Source organism: Neoarius graeffei, chromosome 28, assembly GCF_027579695.1.
Source record: "Neoarius graeffei isolate fNeoGra1 chromosome 28, fNeoGra1.pri, whole genome shotgun sequence".
NCBI lineage: Eukaryota > Metazoa > Chordata > Actinopteri > Siluriformes > Ariidae > Neoarius > Neoarius graeffei.
The window spans coordinates 14,827,579-14,846,558 of record NC_083596.1 but is presented as its reverse complement, the minus strand read 5'-3'; the positions used below and the strand labels follow the sequence as shown (position 1 = coordinate 14,846,558).

Genomic DNA, 18,980 nt, shown 5'->3' with positions numbered 1-18,980 from the left:
CCACTTTGTAAAAAGAAAAAAAAAAAGTCCGCTTTTCAGCCCCCTTTAAACACAACAGAAAAATTAAGGGGCTATCCTTCAGGTGCAGTTAGGAAAAAAAGAAAAGAAAAGGAAGGCAGGTTAAAATAAAGAATCTACTTACTGCCTAACAACTGTTATGGATCAAAGTATAGTCTCTCTATTAAATTATATTACAGGCTATCTGTAGCCGACCTGCCTTAAACTCCATCTGCTGATTTAAAAGAGAAGAAAATGGTATTAAATTGCAAAGGACCACTTATCATCAGATACCCACGCTTTCCATGTAGCGCTCCACCTCTGCCGGAGTATTATACAGTTCAGTTTTTCCTTCGTGGGTGAGAAGCAGTCTCGCTGGGAAGACGACACGGTGCGTCTTGATTCCTTTCTGTCGTAATCTCTGTCTCACTCCATCGTAAGCCCTCTGTTTCTTGTGTGTTTCCGCGGTGACGTCAGGGTAGAATCTGATTGTGTGCTCTTTATATTTTAGTGTCCCTTTATCCCTCGCTGCTCTCAACACCTCTTCTTTCTGTCGATAGCTGAGGAACTTCATGATCAGAGTTCTCGGTCGAGGTGGAGTGGCTGTAGGCGGAGTAGCGTTGGTGTCACTCTCCGCCTGAGGTTGTGGGCCTATTCGGTGTGCTCGTTCCAGTGTTAGCGTGGTATCCTTCATCTCTAAGATTGAAGGGATCCAGCTTTCTAAGAATTTTAGCGCATCCCTTCCTTCTTCCTTTTCTGGAAAGCCTACAAGTCTCAGGTTGTTTCTACGACTGTAGTTGTTCATCCCATCAATTTTCTCAAGCAGTAATGCCACCTGCGATTCCAACGTGTTAATGCGAGTTTTGAGTTTGCTCACCTCGTCTTCCGTACCCGAAATACGTTCCTCAGCTTCTTCAACTCTTTCGGTTATTTCTTTCACTCTTTCCCATACTCCATCTATCTTATCTGCAATTCGCTTTTCCATCCCTTTAATTGCATTCATGACATCCGACGTGCTGGGGTTTGTTGCGGAGTTATCACTGGGTTCAGACTCACACTCTTCATCCCCCATCTCCTCGTGTTCAGATTCTGAAAGTCTTTCGGTATCTTTTTCATGTTTCTGCTGTTTTTGAGCAGTTTTTTTCCTCCTCGTCTGTGACATGGCCCAAAATCTGTCAAAATCACCGCTGAAAGTTCGGTTTAGAGTAAAAAATATAATTTTTCAAGGATTTTCTATCAGGAGGGTTGGTGTTACGCAGCCTCTCAGCACCCCGCCATTACCGGAAGTCCCCAACGGGTGAGTTTTAGGACAACGCTCGCGGGGTTGATTTTAACACGTTGACCGTGTAAATGATTTTATTACAGTGAATGTGTCAGGAAGGTTAACATGAAGATGTGTAAACGTGTAATATTAACACACAACGTGCTGTCCTTGGCTACATTACATTAATGGTATTTAGCAGACGCTCTTATCCAGAGCGACGTACAACATACCCAGACTAGCCTGCGGAGCAGCTGGGGGTTAGGGAGCCATTGCACTTCAGCCATTCCAAACAACTTGCAGGTGACATGGTCGTCGGACGCCGTTTTAGCAAACATGCTAAATAACCAATGAGACGGTGGCTTTCTTTTCACCATGTCAAATGGACCAGGCGCTAGACGTATTGGTTTTGGCAACAGTCGATACGGGTACGGTGTACGACAGAGGCCACTCGACAGGCCTAAAACGGGTTTTGGGGGGTTTTTAAACTGCAAATGTTTCACCTGCAATTTTTTTTTTTACTTTTATTTATTTTTATTTTTTTTTAAATACCCGGCCGGGTTACTGGCAACAAAGAATTTTTTAAGGCTGGCCCCACATTTTGAGAAACAGTGCTCGAATCATTAGGTCATGGCATCCCCCAACACACACACACACACACACACACTGGGCGGCACGGTGGTGTAGTGGTTAGCACGGTCGCCTCACAATAAGAAGGTTCCGGGTTCGGACCCAGCGGCCGGCGAGGGCCTTTCTGTGTGGCGTTTGCCCTGTGTCTGATCCGGTTTCCCCCACAGTCCAAAGACATGCAGTTAGGTTGACGTGGGGCGGCCTTGGGCTGAAGTGCCCTTGAGCAAGGTACCTGACCCCTGGCTGCTCCGCGGGCGCTCTGGTGTCGCTGCCCACTGCTCTGGGTGTGTGTGTGTGTGTGTGTGTGTGTGTGTTTTCACTGCTTCAGATGGGTTAAATGCAGAGGATGAATTTCACTGTGCTTGAAGTGTGCATGTGACAAATAAAGGTTTCTTCTTCTTCATTGAGCTTTAAAAAAAAAAAAAAGTCTAATACCCTACACAAAAGTGTTAATTGACACAAAATTAGTGTATATAACTATTTATGACTTCCACACGTATTATGATTAAGTATTAACAATAAGATTCACAGAAATCTAACTGCAGAATATAACAGGACAAATTAATAAGACAGAATTTCAGCAGTAATAAAGGGGTAGGTGGCACGGTGGTGTAGTGGTTAGCGCTGTCGCCTCACAGCAAGAAGGTCCTGGGTTCGAGCCCCGGGGCCGGCGAGGACCTTTCTGTGTGGAGTTTGCATGTTCTCCCCGTGTCCGTGTGGGTTTCCTCCGGGTGCTCCGGTTTCCCCCACAGTCCAAAGACATGCAGGTTAGGTTAACTGGTGGCTCTAAATTGAGCGTAGGTGTGAATGTGAGTGTGAATGGTTGTCTGTGTCTATGTGTCAGCCCTGTGATGACCTGGCGACTTGTCCAGGGTGTACCCCGCCTTTCGCCCGTAGTCAGCTGGGATAGGCTCCAGCTTGCCTGCGACCCTGTAGAAGGATAAAGCGGCTACAGATAATGAGATGAGATGAGATAAAGGGGTAAAAATAAAGCATACAAAGTTCATAAGCAAAATGATCAGTGTTTTTAGTAAAAAAAAAAAAAATTTCCAACCAGTCAGTTCATTTCTATTTGTTTCACAGCGTAGTAGTATTTTATAAAGGTTAGTCTGTTTCAGTACAGTCAGAAAACACTGATTGTCTGACATAGGACAAAAGAGTTCTTTTTGTAATTTCATGACACACAAGCACACCTTCTACTAGGGGTGGGCGGTATGGCCAAAAATGTACATCACGGTATAATTTGAGCCACTGACGGTATACGGTACACATCACGGTATTGTAGTTTTGTATATAAATTACAGATTACTTGTGTTACCGTGTCTTGCGATCACTGTCGCCCGGCATATCTTGCAGATAACATTTTCTTGTTTAATATCCATCACTTTAAATCCAAACCATGTCCAGATTACTGATGTTGCGCCGACTTTTTTCACGAGCTCTTCCTCTGCTGCCGTCTCTTCACTACTCGCCGCCATTGTTGTTGTTGTTCTTCTTCTTCGAAGCAGCCAGGCGGGTGTTCAAACTATGCATTACTGCCAACTAGAGGAAGCAGTGAGCTATCGCGGTACACGCTATGACACAAACACTCTACCGTTGGTCAAAAAATACCGCATACGGTATCATACCGTGCAAACCGCCCACCCCTACCTTCTACATTTCAATTCAGAACTTTTTCAATTTCAGAACTTTGTACCTCGGATCGATGGAGATCTGATTATCCAAGAACCCAGAAATCACCGACCGAGGATCATCTTCATATTGGTCCATTTGCTGCGTAATAAATGAATAAAATGATAACATTTCGACAGACGATACAACAGAGGCTTTTATAATGATGATTTTTTTTTTTACACAAAGCATTAGCTGATCTCATCATCTCATTTCCTTTTTTTCCCCCCCCGAACATAAAATCTATACACTTAATGTTGGGTAACATGAGGCTGCAGCTACACTGTTCATACACCAACATTCTTACAGATCCGAACTGTAGTTTCTTAAACGTGTTTGTAATAGTGAGTGGCAAAAGTATGTGAACCTCTAGGATCAGCGATTAATGTGAAGGTGAAATTAATGGGGTGTGTTCAACCATGGCATGAACAAAAGTTGTTTTCTGAGGACCTCGGAGAGAGTTCTTGTCGTACACACACTACCGTTCAAAAGTTTGGGGTCACCCAGACAATTTTGTGTTTTCCATGAAAAGTCACACTTTTATTTCCCACCATAAGTTGTAAAATGAATAGAAAATATAGTCAAGACATTTTTCTGGCCATTTTGAGCATTTAATCGACCCCACAAATTAACGTGATGCTCCAGAAACTCAATCTGCTCAAAGGAAGGTCAGTTTTATAGCTTCTCTAAAGAGCTAAACTGTTTTCAGCTGTGCTAACATGATTGTACAAGGGTTTTCTAATCATCCATTAGCCTTCTGAGGCGATGAGCAAACACATTGTACCGTTAGAACCAGGGCTTTGAACCAGAATTTTTTTCCTATTGGTTCGTTCCGAACAGAAACGGAATTTTAACGTTTCCGGTTTTGGGTTCCACCATTAAATAGACGTTCCCGAACCGGTTAGAACAAAAAAAAATTTCGTTCCTGGAACGGTTAATTACGTTCCCTGTCAGCTGTTTAACAAATGGATATAAAATTATGTCTCTGTCTCATCCAGCTTAAGCCAAATGTAGGCTAATTCTATTACAACCTTCATTAAATAAGACAAGAAATAATTCAAAATAATTATTATTTCAAATGTTGACGATTTGGATTCTCAGTATGTCTTCCCATCTACACAAACAGAAAAAGTGCCAAAAATGAAAGATAATTCGTTTAGTGTGTTACCAAAGGCTAGTCAGGCCCTATGCATTGATGGGCTAACAGAGGTTAACGTCATTTAATGTTCGCGAGCCTCTCATTAACGTGGACAAATATATTGATATCGTGTTTGAAATTGACGTTTTTGAATAACGATAGACTGCAATATTTACCTCTTATTTAAGATGTGGAGACGTGATAGTAGTCCACCCTCCCGCTCTCTCCATTCAGTCAGCGAACGTCACACAGGAAGTGAACCCCAGCGGGTCAGAGAAACTTGCGCAGGAGAAGAATGACTTTATTTGTAGGCTACGGAAACTTTGAGGAACGAAATAAAAACCGGTATTAACCGGTTACCATTATTTTTAATAAGCGTTTCTGTTCCGGAGCATAAAAAATAATAAAGTTTCTGGTTTCGTTTCTGTTCCATGTGAAATAGAAAAAGTTCCCGGTTTTTGTTTTCGTTCCTTGAACCGGTTCGAAGCCCTGATTAGAACAGGGCCTTATTTCAAAAATAAGGACATTTCAAAGTGACCCCAAACTTTTGAACGTTAGCGTATATACTTTTTGTCCACGTCGTATGCCTTGCATCTCGGTTATATCTTGATGTGACCTGAACAGTGAGGATTAAAAACCCGGTTTCCGTGACGACCAAGTCATGGTGCGTTTCAGATTCGGCAAAAATAAGAGCGAAAGTTCATGACGCGTTCGGGAGTGTGTGTTACTAACCAACCGGCTGTGTGTTTGGTGCAGGGACATTAGCAAAGACAAAGAGAAGTGTGAGGCAGAGGACGAGGAGGGGAAGGAGCAGAGCACGCCACGCGGTCGCAAGACGGCTAACAGCCAGGGACGGCGTAAGGGCCGAATCACCACGCGCTCCATGGCCAACGAAGCTGCTAGTACTGCCACAGAGGAGCCACCAGCACCAGCACCACTGCCGCCACCCCTGCCACCACCTGAGCCTGGTAAAACACACTCTCACATAACACACACGCACACACACAGCTGAGCTTATTAATATTTGTAGGCTTTGGAGAAAAAGGTACTTGGTTAGTCACTAAGAGAAGAGGAAAAGGTGCGTTTAATCATCGTTCACGTTGGGAGATTTTCTATAAAGCTTGGAAGTTTATATTGCGTCTAATAAAACCTCCCTGGAGTTTTGCTATCAATAAAACCCCCTGAATTAGCACTTATATTTACTTGCCCATCTGTGCGTGTTCATCAGTGTAACGCAGTTTATATCTGAGTAACAGATCTCTCTCTCTCTCTCACTCACTCACTTTCTCTCACACACACACACACACACACACACACACACACACACACACACGTCTGCGCTTCTTCTAAACAGATCTGTAAAAGTGATGGTAAATTCTCTCTCTCTCTCTCTCTCTCTCTCTCTCTCTCTCTTTCTCCTTCCTTCCCTCCCTCCCCCCCCCACTAGTTTTACCAGAGCCTGTCCCTCCTCCCAAACCAGAGCCAGCGCCGAAGCCTGCGCGCGAACTCGCTAAGCTTGCTCCTGTGACCACCATGGACAGCCAAGCACGAGGTACAAACACGCAGCCCCCTCACTTCCTGACATTCTCACACACTCCAGGGCTTGTGTTTGTCCTCTGACTTGTGTTTGTCAGAGCCTCAGTCTCCGTGTTTTTTCGTTTGGACGGTTGATTTATTGTATACCGTATGGATTTACGAAGGAACGCGTATGATGTTTTCCGCTCACGGAAAAGACGCGGCGCGTGTTTAGGTTCAGGCCCGTTTGCCGAAACCCGACAGTGAAAAAGCACCAAAACGGAAAACAGAACTGCGAGCTTGCTTTTTAGCTGCGTGCGCTGACCCACTTCTGCATCGTGAGTTTACAGCCAAGGAAATGAAAAAAAGAGCTGTTTACACAGAACGCCCCCCCCCCCCCCCCGGCTCCGTCAGAAATGCGTCTGTTGGATCCATCAGGGCTGCTGGCTGAAGCCTGCGTCCTCTGACATTTTGAGGCTTTTTTTTTTTTTTCCATTTTCCTTTCTTTCTTTCTACTCCTCCCTTCCCATCTCTGAGAACAACCCACAGCTCAGTTCAGACTGTCCCAGGTTTTGTGCCCCGCTCTGTCCATCTGTCTCTCTTTCCGGAGTTTGCATGTTGCTGTGGCGATGGCGTGCGTCTCAGGTGGATAACATTTGTCATGGGGATGTAATGGGAGGCGACAAGTAAGAGCAGGTAAACTTCCTGTGTGCACTGTGTGTGTGTCTCTCTCTCTCTCTCTGTCTCTCTCTCTCTCTCTCTCTCTCTATCTATCACTCGGTGACCTGTGTCTTTATCTCGGTACAAATAAAGCTTCTTTGAGTGCTGCTTTAGACATGGGTAGTGCCGATGAACAGGGGACTGAATTGGTCGTAATTGCGCTCCCTTTATAAATCCGTGTTATATGGAAGGCTGCAGGATCCAGTGATAATGTTAGTGTGGTATTGTGAGTATCAGTCGTCAGAACCTGCGCCATTGATGTGATGCACACTGGTACACGCATGACCCCCGTTTTTGTGCTAGTTAAACATAATAAATGAAAATCCCAGGGTTCTGTGGGTTACTCTTGTGCCAGTGAGTGAGATCTGTATTGACCATAGAGGATGAGTTTGGTGCTGGCGTAAACAAATGAAGTCCTAGGAAGACTAAGAGAATCAAGACTAGGCATGTAACTATTCTCTCAATTCACAATTTGAGACGAGACAAGTCGTTTCACGAATTTGGGTTCACGATTCGCTTTTCCTACGATATTTAAAAAAAAAAATTAAATGGTAAATTTTATTACGGAAAATGTAAAATTTTATTGTCCTATTTTTTTTAATAAACTTAAATATTCTTTTTTATTTTCTTAATAACGAACAATAATTAGTCACAAGCATCTGTAAAGGTTAGAGTAAATAGCCTGTTCACTAAAATATTCCTTTTATTAAGAGTTCATAACAATTAGGCCTTTTCTTAATAAATTGTGAAGGTTCTGAACATTTGTGAAGGTTGTCATCAGGCTTGAAACATAAAACAGCGACCTCCATCGGCTTCTCTTTTCTTTAGTTTTCAAAAGAGAGTTCTGATTTCTTGTTAAATCTGTTTGTACAATTGCACAACGGTTCTTTCACATTTTTTTAGATTGGGTTGTGTGTGTGTGTGTTTTTTTTTTTTTTTCCAGCATTAAAGCTGTGTTGCTTCCACTTAAGGTGAAGTCACGCTCATTCCCGCTATTTAACTATTATTCGCAGAAGGCGAAGTGAAGATCGGTGAAGAATAGCCGAGACAAAGTCAAGGTTATTCTTCACCGATGTTCACTGAGCCTGAGGCGGATAATTGTTTTAGGATAAATATGCCAGTGGTGATTTAAAAACATCATATTAAATTTATTTCAGTCTTCAAAAGTGGCATGCATACAGCCTTTTATCTCCGCCAAGTTACACGAAGTCTTTTGTTTTGAACTCGATAAACTCAATCCCAATTCCACCTTAACTTTGAACAGTTTTAGACCGAACTTCGTAGCATCTTTAGTGCTTTTAGGAACAGCATTTTCTTTTATAATTTATAATTGTTCCTCACTTACGGTGACGAAGCGCTTGGCCGCCATTTTGACCAGTCACTCGAGGTGATTATCGAGAAATAGTCCGAATCACTCGACCAATCAGCATGCGCGGTTTCCGATAATCACCTCCGTATTGATACTAATGTATGTTATTGCGCCCTCTGCTGTCTAAACAATGCAATTACAGCGAGGAAATACTAAGATCACTTTTTTTTTCTTTTTTTTTTAAATTTCATCGTGGCAAAGCATCATAAATTTGTATCGTGATTTATCATAACATGATCTATCGCTACATACCTAGTTACGACAGTCATGGGCGCCACCTGTAAGCAAAACCGTTCAGTCGAAAAGAAATTAAGATTTGGCAGATGATGCAGTTACGGACAGAGTTGCGTGTTTTGGAAATTTTGTTCCAATTTCTGTGTTTTGGAAGATTTGAATCCCAGTGCAGGAGAGCTGCGGCTTCCTGTTTCTCCATTTCCTGTTTCCTATCTTGCCCGATGTCCTCAAGTCACCTCATAGCTAATTCCGCTGCTCGCAGTCAGACTCTGTTAAACCTGTGTGTGTGTGTGTGTGTGTGTGTGTGTGAGAGAGGGAGAGAGAAAGATAAAAGGGGGGATTGAGCGAGAGAGAGAGAGAGAGAGAGAGAGAGAAATATCGTGCCATGCCTCCCCACCAATTTGGGTGTGTGCCAGCCCTGGATTGTGCGTCTTTGTGTGTGTTTTTAAATGTCAGTTAATGGAACACTCCAGTGTTTTTCAACACCTTTAATCATTACAGATGTTGTACTTAGATTAAAAGACAGGGTTAAAACACACACACACACACACACGGCATGACACAACACTCTTGTATAAATGTCAGAGGGTCACACCGTGCTAAATTCGTCCGAATGTTTGTTCAATCTCAAGGAGTCTCCGAGGGAGGGGGAGGGTAAGTAGGGAGCAATACACGCACGCGCACATACACACTCTGTCCCACTGTTGAGCCCGTTGCCTCGCTCTCTTTCTCGTCTGTGGTTGTGCACGAGAGCCGCTGTTTAAGGGAAGGAGGGAGGCGCTTGTGCGCGGTGTAGCCATAGATCAGCTGACGAGAGAGAGAGAGAGAGAGAGAGAGAGAGAGAAATAGCAAAGGAACTGAGACAGAGGCAAAGAGAGTGCTTTAGGGAAAGTGAGAGTGGACCATACAGGGATTAAAGGGGAGGGTGGGGGAGAGGGAGGGAAGAGGGACGAGGGCTGGACAGCTGATGTAAACAAATTATTAGATTAAAGATCGAGAGGAAGAAGGTGCATTACGGTCAGTGTCTCTCTCTCTTTTGTAGCCTTTTCTGTCTCTTCCACTCTTATGCCCTCTTTCTTTCTAACACTCATAACTGTCATACGCTCGGTTTCTTTCAGCCTGTCTCTCTTTTGCTCTCTCTCTCTGTCCTGCAATGTCTGTTTCTCTCTTTTGCTCTCACTGTGTCTTTCTGTTCTTTCTCCTCTGTCTCTCTGCATTTCTCTTGTCACTTTCTGTCCCTTGCTCACTCTCGCCTGCTCTCCCTCCCTCCTCTGATTTCTCCTCCTTATCCTAAGTGTGTGTTGTTCTGTGTGCAGGAGCGGCAGAGGCCGGAGAGACGTCTCGCTGGACAGAGGAGGAGATGGAGGTCGCCAAAAAAGGTAGCGTTTCTCTTCGTTTTTCCACCGATCGTTCCTTTTCTTTCCCAATCTCATGTTTTTAGGGAAACCCACAGTGTTGGGGTGTGTGTGTGTGTGTGTGCTGCAGACTTGTGACTCCAGCTGTGCGTTCGTGCGCACACGTGGTGATTCACTGAGGAGGGTAATGTGCATGATGAATTGGGCTTCCAATAAAGATTAGAATCAGTTGCTCACAGAGGTCGTTGCACAACCCTGCAGTTTAAGTGGTGGAAAGTTTAACGAATCAAAAGGGGAAAGAGGAAGAAAAAAAAAAAGTGTGATGAGCCTCATTTTGATCCGTGTTAAGGGTTTCTGATTCTGTTCAGCAGAAGTCAGTAATACTTTATTTATGGCATCTTTCCTTTGCAGTCTCGAGTTTTCTTCTTTTCATTCATCCTTGAGCTGAAATCGTACAGTTTTTCTGATATAGTTTTGAGTATTTCTTTGGATTGCTTAAACATTCAAATTTGGTTAAAGGTGCAGTCATTGTTTTTTTTTTTTTTTTTTTAAATGTCTTACTTGTACAAATAACCTGAAAAATACATGGAACATAATAACGGTTTATGAAAATATCTTTTTAAAAACAATAATAATGGTTTAAACCATGGACTCAGCACGAGTGTATTATATGGCAGAGGAAACACATTTGGAAAGCCGTGTTATGACCCAAAGTGCCTGTTTGTGTTTACTTGGGCCTCCACAACTCCACTTTTACTCAGCCTCCATCTCACTCTGAATTCGGTAAGCGACCAGCACAAGCCAGATAATTCTCCTGCGATCAAAGAGCATCCTGTGCTCGGAAACAACAAGAAGGGTCATAAAATCGGAATAAACATTAACAGCGCTTTTCCACGAGTGCGTCGTTTTCACTGGTGAATGAGATGAAGCAGAATGAAGTCAGTATGTGGGCAAAGTCTGTATCAAGCTGGCTTAATGATCCTTCTTTCATTGTGAAAGTAAACAGGACAGCGGCGATGCTCTCGACCCTTCTTATAGAGTTCAAATTTGCCTTTCAAGCTGGATGTCGTGACTGTCATTTCTAACGCCAAGTCTCGTTAGTGGAGTTTTGTCTAACGTGCGGATTTTGACGGTGCATTAGGTAAGATCGGTCAAATAGTGAAAAGTGTCCGTTTCGGAAGAAACACAGAGTCAGACCTGGACGGGAGTCGTTTTTAGTTGTTGCTAAAAGAAGGCAAGGCGAGTTTATTTATATGGCACATTTCATACACAGTGGCAGTTCAGTGTGCTTTACAGAAGTAAAAGCAAAACAGTAAACAATAGAGAATAAAATTACATAAAATAAATGGGAAAAAATATAATAAGAATTAAACAATAGTAGAAATAAAATAAAATGAAGTAGAAGTTCAAATGGGGGAAAAAACCCAGCAAAATAAAATAGAATAAAAGTTAAGTAAAATTTGAAACATGCAGAGACTGTAAAAGTAAAGATTATAAAACATGTAAAGAAGACAAAGAAGCAGAAACATTCAGTTAAAGTGCATATTCTGGACCTTTTTTGTTTTTTTATATGAAAGTATGTCCCTTTACACACTCGTCCAGAAAGGTAATTTTGCACAAGGCCATCTGTCTACAGCAGAAAAAAATAAAATAAAACGCGTCTGGAAAAATCCCAAGGGAGTCTGGAGCCAGATTCGTGACGTTACCTGCGGAAGCGCCATCAGGCTGCGAGAGCTTGCACAGTTTCAGTGCACAGCCTGTGTAGACCAAGCGCTCCCATTTCTCTCGTTGTCCGGTCTTTTGGAAAACGATGAGTACTAATCCCATCAAGATTGGTGTTGCTACACCCTCCTACGATACATCTGTTAACCATTTTAATAATTACGCGATAACGTTGAAGAAATTTACAGAAAACCACCAGGTCGTTTTCTCATAAACAAACCAGCGCTGACGTAGGATTCAGAAGGAGGCGTCCCGCATGCGACGTCACGAAAATCAATGTTTCCTGGGAACTCCAAATGCCTGCCAAGTTTTTTCAGAGGCGGATTCAGACCAATTCACCTCAAATGGCTCGATTTCTACTGAATTTTTCTGGTCTTGCGCAAGGTAAAAAAAAAGAATTGCAGAGAATGCAGAATGTTACAGATATTTGACCAAAGTTTAATATAAAACACTGATCTTGCTCCTGAATTTACCCATGATATGCACTTTAAGCTCATATGACAAGAAACAAGGAATTTGTCGATTAAATGGTTGATACTGAGTCGTACAGAACAGTTAGATGGATGAACCAACATGGGGGGGAATAAGGTCATGTTGTATTTAATAGGTTTTATAATCAGTGATGCGCTGGAATGGCTCCGGTCAATCAGACCTGAGTTGGAGTAAATAGAGCGCGTTATTGGTTGAATCATGTGTTCATGAGGATTGTGTGTGTCGGAGTTTGTGTCTTTTATAATGTTCACGAACATGGCAGTGATGCGCACTCTGTTATGGATTTGTTTTACTGATTTACAGTGTAGGTTCCCGTGTCCTTTTAGTGATCTGTAAAGACTTCACACACGGACACACAACTTCATTTCTGCTGGTTGACCGTATTTCTCTGCGGGCAGACTGCCGTTATCATTTTCCTTCCTTTATCTTTTTGCTTGTTTCCTCTTCGGCGTTACAAAAGCAGAAGTTGAAGGAGGAAGTGGGAAACACTAGGGTGTGTGTGTAGTGTGCACATAATCGTGTTGTTATGAAAGAGGAAGGATTTCCCAATGGGGTTGCATTGTAAGAGAGACCTGAACACGCAGACTGTTTATGAGTACAAAACGAAAGGAGAAACGTTCGGTCAAGGTCAAAGCCAAGTTTTTAATTGGAATCCTTTCAGGGCAATTCCATGTAAATGTCAACCTCACCATGCAAAAATAAAGCAACATGTAATACATCAAAACCACTCCCAGAGATTTCACCTAGGCCTGTATTTTACAGATGTGAAGAAGTTGAACCAATTTGTCACAAGAATTGTTCCCTTCGCCTTAATATGTCAGTCTTTCTTTCTTATAATGTAAACCCCAAGCTAAAATCAACTTTGATCATGTACAATTCTATATTATTGCCACAAGCCACAGAAATGTATGATAAAATCCACAAAACAGCAAAACAATAGCCATCCTAAATATTATTTAAGAACTTTGATAGTTTTAGCTGATATTTAGAGAGTTTTTCAAAGGGTTATGGTGGTTAAATTGCTGATTTTCTAAACATATGCCATGTCCATTTCAGACGCGTCACATCCATAACGGAATTTCGTCACATCCATAACGCTGACTTTTCCTTCCGAAACTCTGCATGAAATACAGAATATTTTAAACAAAGATTTTTTAATATTCACCTTGGACCCCTCTATCAAATGGATATCTCCATTTCGACATTAGGTTTACAATTTCACAGAGTTTGATAAAAATGTACAGTCACCCAAGAAAAGTGATACTTTTTCTGTCACATCCATAACGCATCTTTTATTGGCATTTTCTGGCATGCCCTAGATGTACTATGGGAATTGTTCTTGTTCTATCACTTCTCCAGTATGGTACAGCCTTAAAATATGCAACACCTGTTTAAATACTGGGAGACAATAAAACATGCACTGGGTCATTTGTTGCCATTTTGAGTTCAAGTGTCACGTCCATAACGCTGGAATTGCTCTTCAGCCTTTCCTTCTTGACTAGCTAACAGCTATGACATGCAGAAAGTTGTGCTACATTACATTAAAGCAGAGATTCTGTAGGCTTCGGGTTCCTTTCAGCATTTTGAGGTCTCGGTCAAGGTTGGACAGAGTGGTGAGGGATTCAGCTGTGAATAAGGACCATTACACTACCGTTCAAAAGTTTGAGGTCGCTTTGAAATTTGCTTATTTTTGAAAGAAAAGCACTGTTCTTTTCAATGAAGATCACTTTAAACTAATCAGAAATCCACTCTATACATTGCTAATGTGGTAAATGACTATTCTAGCTGCAAATGTCTGGTTTTTGGTGCAATATCTACATAGGTATATAGTAGCCTGGGCCCGCCCATCCTAAGCGTGACGCAACACGAGGGCCTGTTGCGAGCTTAGTCTGGCCAGGCAGGCTATCTACAGCTCTTCCAAGCTCCCGAAAAATCGGGAGCCAATCAACTTTGAGCATCTCCAACGGCCCTGGGTAGAGGCGTGTTCAAGGCAGTGACGTAGTAGAACTGCGACCGGAAGCCATAGATTGTTTACAGAATCTATGCCGGAAGCGCTTCATTCACTAGAAACATTACGAACATGGAGCAAGTTCTCATTGAAAACGGAGCAAAGAGCAGCGCTGGAGGTATTTATTGAAAGGAAGGACGTTTTCGCCTTGCTCCCGACCGGCTTCGGTAAGAGTTTAACCTACCAGTTAGCCCCGTCGCGCACTTTGGGGAATGGTCGGGCTTAATATCTTTGCCAGACCAAATGCTCGCAGAGCTTTGAAGTCGCGTTAGCCAGACTAGGGCTACATCCACACGACAACGGCAACGAGATGTTATTAAAAAAAATATCGCGTCCACATGGGCAACGGATCAGTAAAATATCAGGTACATATGGCAACGCAACGCTTGCTGAAAACGATGCAATACACATGCCACACCTCTAGGTGCGCTGTAAGACGGTCCCATCGGAGACACCAGGACAATAGAAGAAGTAAGGACGCATGCGCATAAACTATTATGCGCGAGACTTCATATTAGCCACAAAGTCAGGAAAATCTGTTCGTAAAGTTACGTTATAATGACCAAATACAATGAAAAGTATTTTTCCAGTCTCACCTGTGAAAGGTAATCCCATGTGATCTCGTTTGGACGGTAAACCTGTTGGTACAGTTAAACGCACCACATGAATGAGGCATCTTTATTCTCCGCTTTGCCCCATCCAATATGGCGGCGAGGATGACGTATGATTCTACGCGGAAGGCGGCGTCTTTAATGGTCCGGAATAAATTGAATGCTACACGTTGATGGATTAATTTGTTCTTCTACGCCCTTTTTGAGGAATGCATTGTAGGACTTAAACCAACATCTGAAGAGGTGAGATCGCTCCTTTTTTTTCCCTGTTTTTGCTGGCGGGATTGACTCTGCCCTAAGGGCAGAGTCTCTCTCTCTCTCTCTCTCTCTCTCTCTCTCTCTCTCACTTTGCACCATTACACAATAAATATTCACAGTGAAAATATTTTGTAAGCGCGTTTCATGAACCAAGTTATAGGATTTGTTGACAACTCACATCGAGTTCGTTACACTTCTACCCGGCGTGAAGCACTCACAGTCATGTGGTTGTGACGTCATCGTAAACAAATCCGTTCCACTCATCCAGACGACTTCGCAACGGCGCCGTTGCCAGATTTTTCCACTCTGGAACCCGCTCTCAAAAGATTTCGTTTTGGGGCACCCAAAACGCCGGTGCCGTGTGGACGCCAGGCCGAAACGATAAACAATTTTATCAGATTCACCTGACTCCGTTGCCGTGTGGACAGGGCCTAGGTGTATAGAGGCCCATTTCCAGCAACTCTCACTCCAGTGTTCTAATGGTACAATGTGTTTGCTCATTGCCTCAGAAGGCTAATGGATGATTAGAAAACCCTTGTACAATCATGTTAGCACAGCTGAAAACAGTTGAGCTCTTTAGAGAAGCTATAAAACTGACCTTCCTTTGAGCAGATTGAGTTTCTGGAGCATCGCATTTGTGGGGTCGATTAAATGCTCAAAATGGCCAGAAAAATGTCTTGACTATATTTTCTATTCATTTTACAACTTATGGTGGTAAATAAAAGTGTGACTTTTCATGGAAAACACAAAATTGTCTGGGTGACCCCAAACTTTTGAACAGTAGTGTATGTAGCATAGCGCATTATCCGGACGCGCTGTGGACGAGCAGCATTCAGCAGTCGGAAATGACCGGCTGCAGAACAGCATGGCATAAGTGTGTTGAGTGTGGCGAAACTGAGCCTTCTTTAAAGTTCCTAACTTTTGAAATGTTCACTTTTAGTGGTGTTATAGCAGGTTTTGAATTACAGCAGCCACTAAAATGGTGTCCGTGTGTCGGACACGTACTTAGAAAATGATTGGTAGTTAGAAAGTAAGGTTAAGCAAGCTACCCCCTACTGTGTACCTCAGCCAAGCAGACTGCAGGATTAGCCTCACCATAAGGTGCTCAGGACAGGGTATTACAGTAACTACTGACCACGAAGCTCGAGTACACAAGGGTGAGACTGGAGAATATTAAAGTTATTCCACGAAATCGAGTCGTACACGATCTGATGCTATAAGCCATGTACGACAAATTGAATAGAATAACTTTTTTTTTTTTCCTATCCACATTTACTGGCTTTTGAGAAGCAGAGCACTTTTATTTTTTGCACATTCAACAAATAAAAACTTTTTATACAAAATGTCCGACAAAATCATTTCCACTTAGAATGTAAACAAACTGCCAAAATGACAGCAGCAATTTGTGAAAAATGCTATAATAATTCTTGGAAAAAATGTTTTGTTGCTTTTTTTTGGGGGGGGGAACTCCTATTCTTTTAGCTATTTCTGTTTCTTTGAAATACTTGATGACAATTTTTGGGGTTTTGTTTCCGAGTAGAGTTTTTATTTCGTCCTGGGTTGGTTCAGCAAAACGCTCTGCCATTTTGTTTTTCCCTACTCACGGCATATGAGCTGATAGCGTAGTAGTAGAATAGCCAATCAGAGCATGCGATTGCTCATATCCAGTGAATGTAGATATAATAAACTGCATATATTCTGTCTCAGCTTTGTGAAACGCATTAGCCTAGATGGAAACTACACCAGTGCATGCTCTCCGAGGAAAGTTAAGTAAAGCAGGGATCCAGTCCCTTTGCCTTGAAATCACTTTCTTAAAGGAGATACGCGGAACCTTTTATTTTGAAATAAATTTGAGTGGACAGTATCTCCATCCTTGACTCTTGTATGCTGTATAAATGGGAATTAAAATATATATTTTTGAGAGTTAAAATCGACTGCCAAGTTGGGATTCGAGCTGCCACGCTGAGCCAGCCAGCCCTGAGTGCGTGACGTCACAGCGGGAACCGGTTTTAAGGCCGAGGCCTTTGACAGCTATAGACCAAAGTCATATAAATAAAAATTTACGGTGAAAGTAAGAAATACCGTTACCGACTTGCTCAACTAAGGCCCTGTCCACACGGCAACGGATTCAGGTGACTCCGATACAATTGCTTATTGTTTAGGCCTGGCGTCCACACGGCACCGGTGTTTTGGGTGTCCAAAACGCAATCTTTTTGAGAACGGGTTCCAGAGTGGAAAGATCTGGCAACGTTGCCGTTGCGAAGTCGTCTGGATGAGTGGAACGGATTTGTTTACGATGACGTCACAACCACATGACTGTGAGTGCTTCACGCCGGGTAGAAGTGTAACGAACTCGATGCGAGTTGTCAACAAATCCTATAACTCGGTTCATGAAACGCGCTTACAAAATATTTTCACTGTGAATATTTATTGTGTAATGGTGCAAAGTGAGAGAGAGAGAGAGACTCTGCAATCCCGCCAGCAAAACTAGGGGGGAAAAAAAGGAGCGATCTCACCTCTTCAGATGTGGGTTTAAGTCCTACAATACATTCCTCAAAAAGGGTGTAGAAGAAATTAATCCATCAACATGTATCATTCAATTTATTCCGGACCATTAAAGACGCCGCCTTCCGCGTAGAATCATACGTCATCCTCGCCGCCATTTTGGAGAGGTCAAAGCGGAGAATAAAGATTAGCTGCGTTTAACTGTACCAACAGGTTTGCCGTCCAAACGAGATCACATGGGATTACCTTTCACAGGTGAGACTGGAAAAATACTTTGCATTGTATTTGGTCATTATAACGTAACTTTACAAACAGATTTTCCTGACTTTGTGGCTAATATGAAGTCTCGCGCATAATAGTTTATGCGCATGCGTCCTTACTACTTCTTTTGTTCTGGTGTCTCCGAAGGGACCGTCTTACAGCGCCCCTAGAGGTGTGGCATGTGTATTGCATCATTTTCAGCAAGCGTTGCGTTGCCATATGGACCTGATATTTTACTGATCGTTGCCCATTTGGACGTGATATATTTTTAAATAACATCTCGTTGTCGTGTGGATGTAGCCTAAGACTGATTTGACTTCATTGATTGTGGGTTGACTCTCATTAAAACAGGATGGGTGTTATAACTTATGCAACATACATGTACATGCATGCATTTTCACTGATAAAACGTAAAAGGCTAATTAAATAATCAGATGAACTGAGACAATCTCATTCTGAAGCAAATTAAATAATCTTATACCGCTAACTTAAACACACAATACAAGTTACATGTATTAATCTAAATGCGGATAAACAACAAGTGTTGTTTTTGTTGTCTCATCTCATTATCTCTAGCTGCTTTATCCTGTTCTACAGGATCGCAGGCAAGCTGGAGCCTATCCCAGCTGACTACGGGCGAAAGGCGGGGTACACCCTGGACAAGTCGCCAGGTCATCACAGGGCTGACACATAGACACAGACAACCATTCACACTCACATTCACACCTACGGTCAATTTAGAGTCACCAGTTAACCTAACCTGCATGTCTTTGGACTGTGGGGGAAACCGGAGCACCCGGAGGAAACCCACGCAGACACGGGGAGAACATGCAAACTCCACACAGAAAGGCCCTCGCCGGCCACGGGGCTCGAACCCAGACCTTCTTGCTGTGAGGCGACAGCGCTAACCACTACACCACCGTGCCGCCCCGCAACTGAACTGACTTTCCTTTTTTAAAAAAAATACTTTCTTGTAGTTTTGTTTTCTTTTAATTGTTGGTACTGCACCCTCTTTCAATACGGGCTTATAGCCAACGCTCCTCAACAGATCAGAGGTCTCGTACGAGTCTTCAGTAAAATGTGCAGAGCAGAGGAGAGACCACTTCGTGGGTGCCCGATGTGCCTGTGAACTTCTCGCAAAACGCGTCCAAACCTTCGCAGTTTGAACATTCTTGGGCCGTGAATACAACGTAAATCCACCTTCTGTCGTGTTGCTGCACCGGCCAGCAACAC

The 18,980-nt window shown here is 42.8% G+C and overlaps 1 protein-coding gene across 11 annotated transcripts in view; it reads left to right on the top strand.

Moving 5' to 3' along the window:
* ncor1 (nuclear receptor corepressor 1) overlaps nucleotides 1-18,980 on the top strand; it is a 235,101-nt gene that overhangs the window by 140,457 nt on the left and 75,664 nt on the right. For 10 of the 11 annotated variants that reach the window (XM_060912325.1, XM_060912331.1, XM_060912322.1 and 7 more), the window contains 3 exons: nucleotides 5,454-5,665; nucleotides 6,145-6,249; nucleotides 9,852-9,914. In XM_060912325.1, the coding sequence (XP_060768308.1) occupies nucleotides 5,454-5,665; nucleotides 6,145-6,249; nucleotides 9,852-9,914 (380 nt within the window). The remainder of the gene's footprint in view (nucleotides 1-5,453; nucleotides 5,666-6,144; nucleotides 6,250-9,851; nucleotides 9,915-18,980) is intronic. The other variant, XM_060912327.1, reaches the window with a different exon arrangement.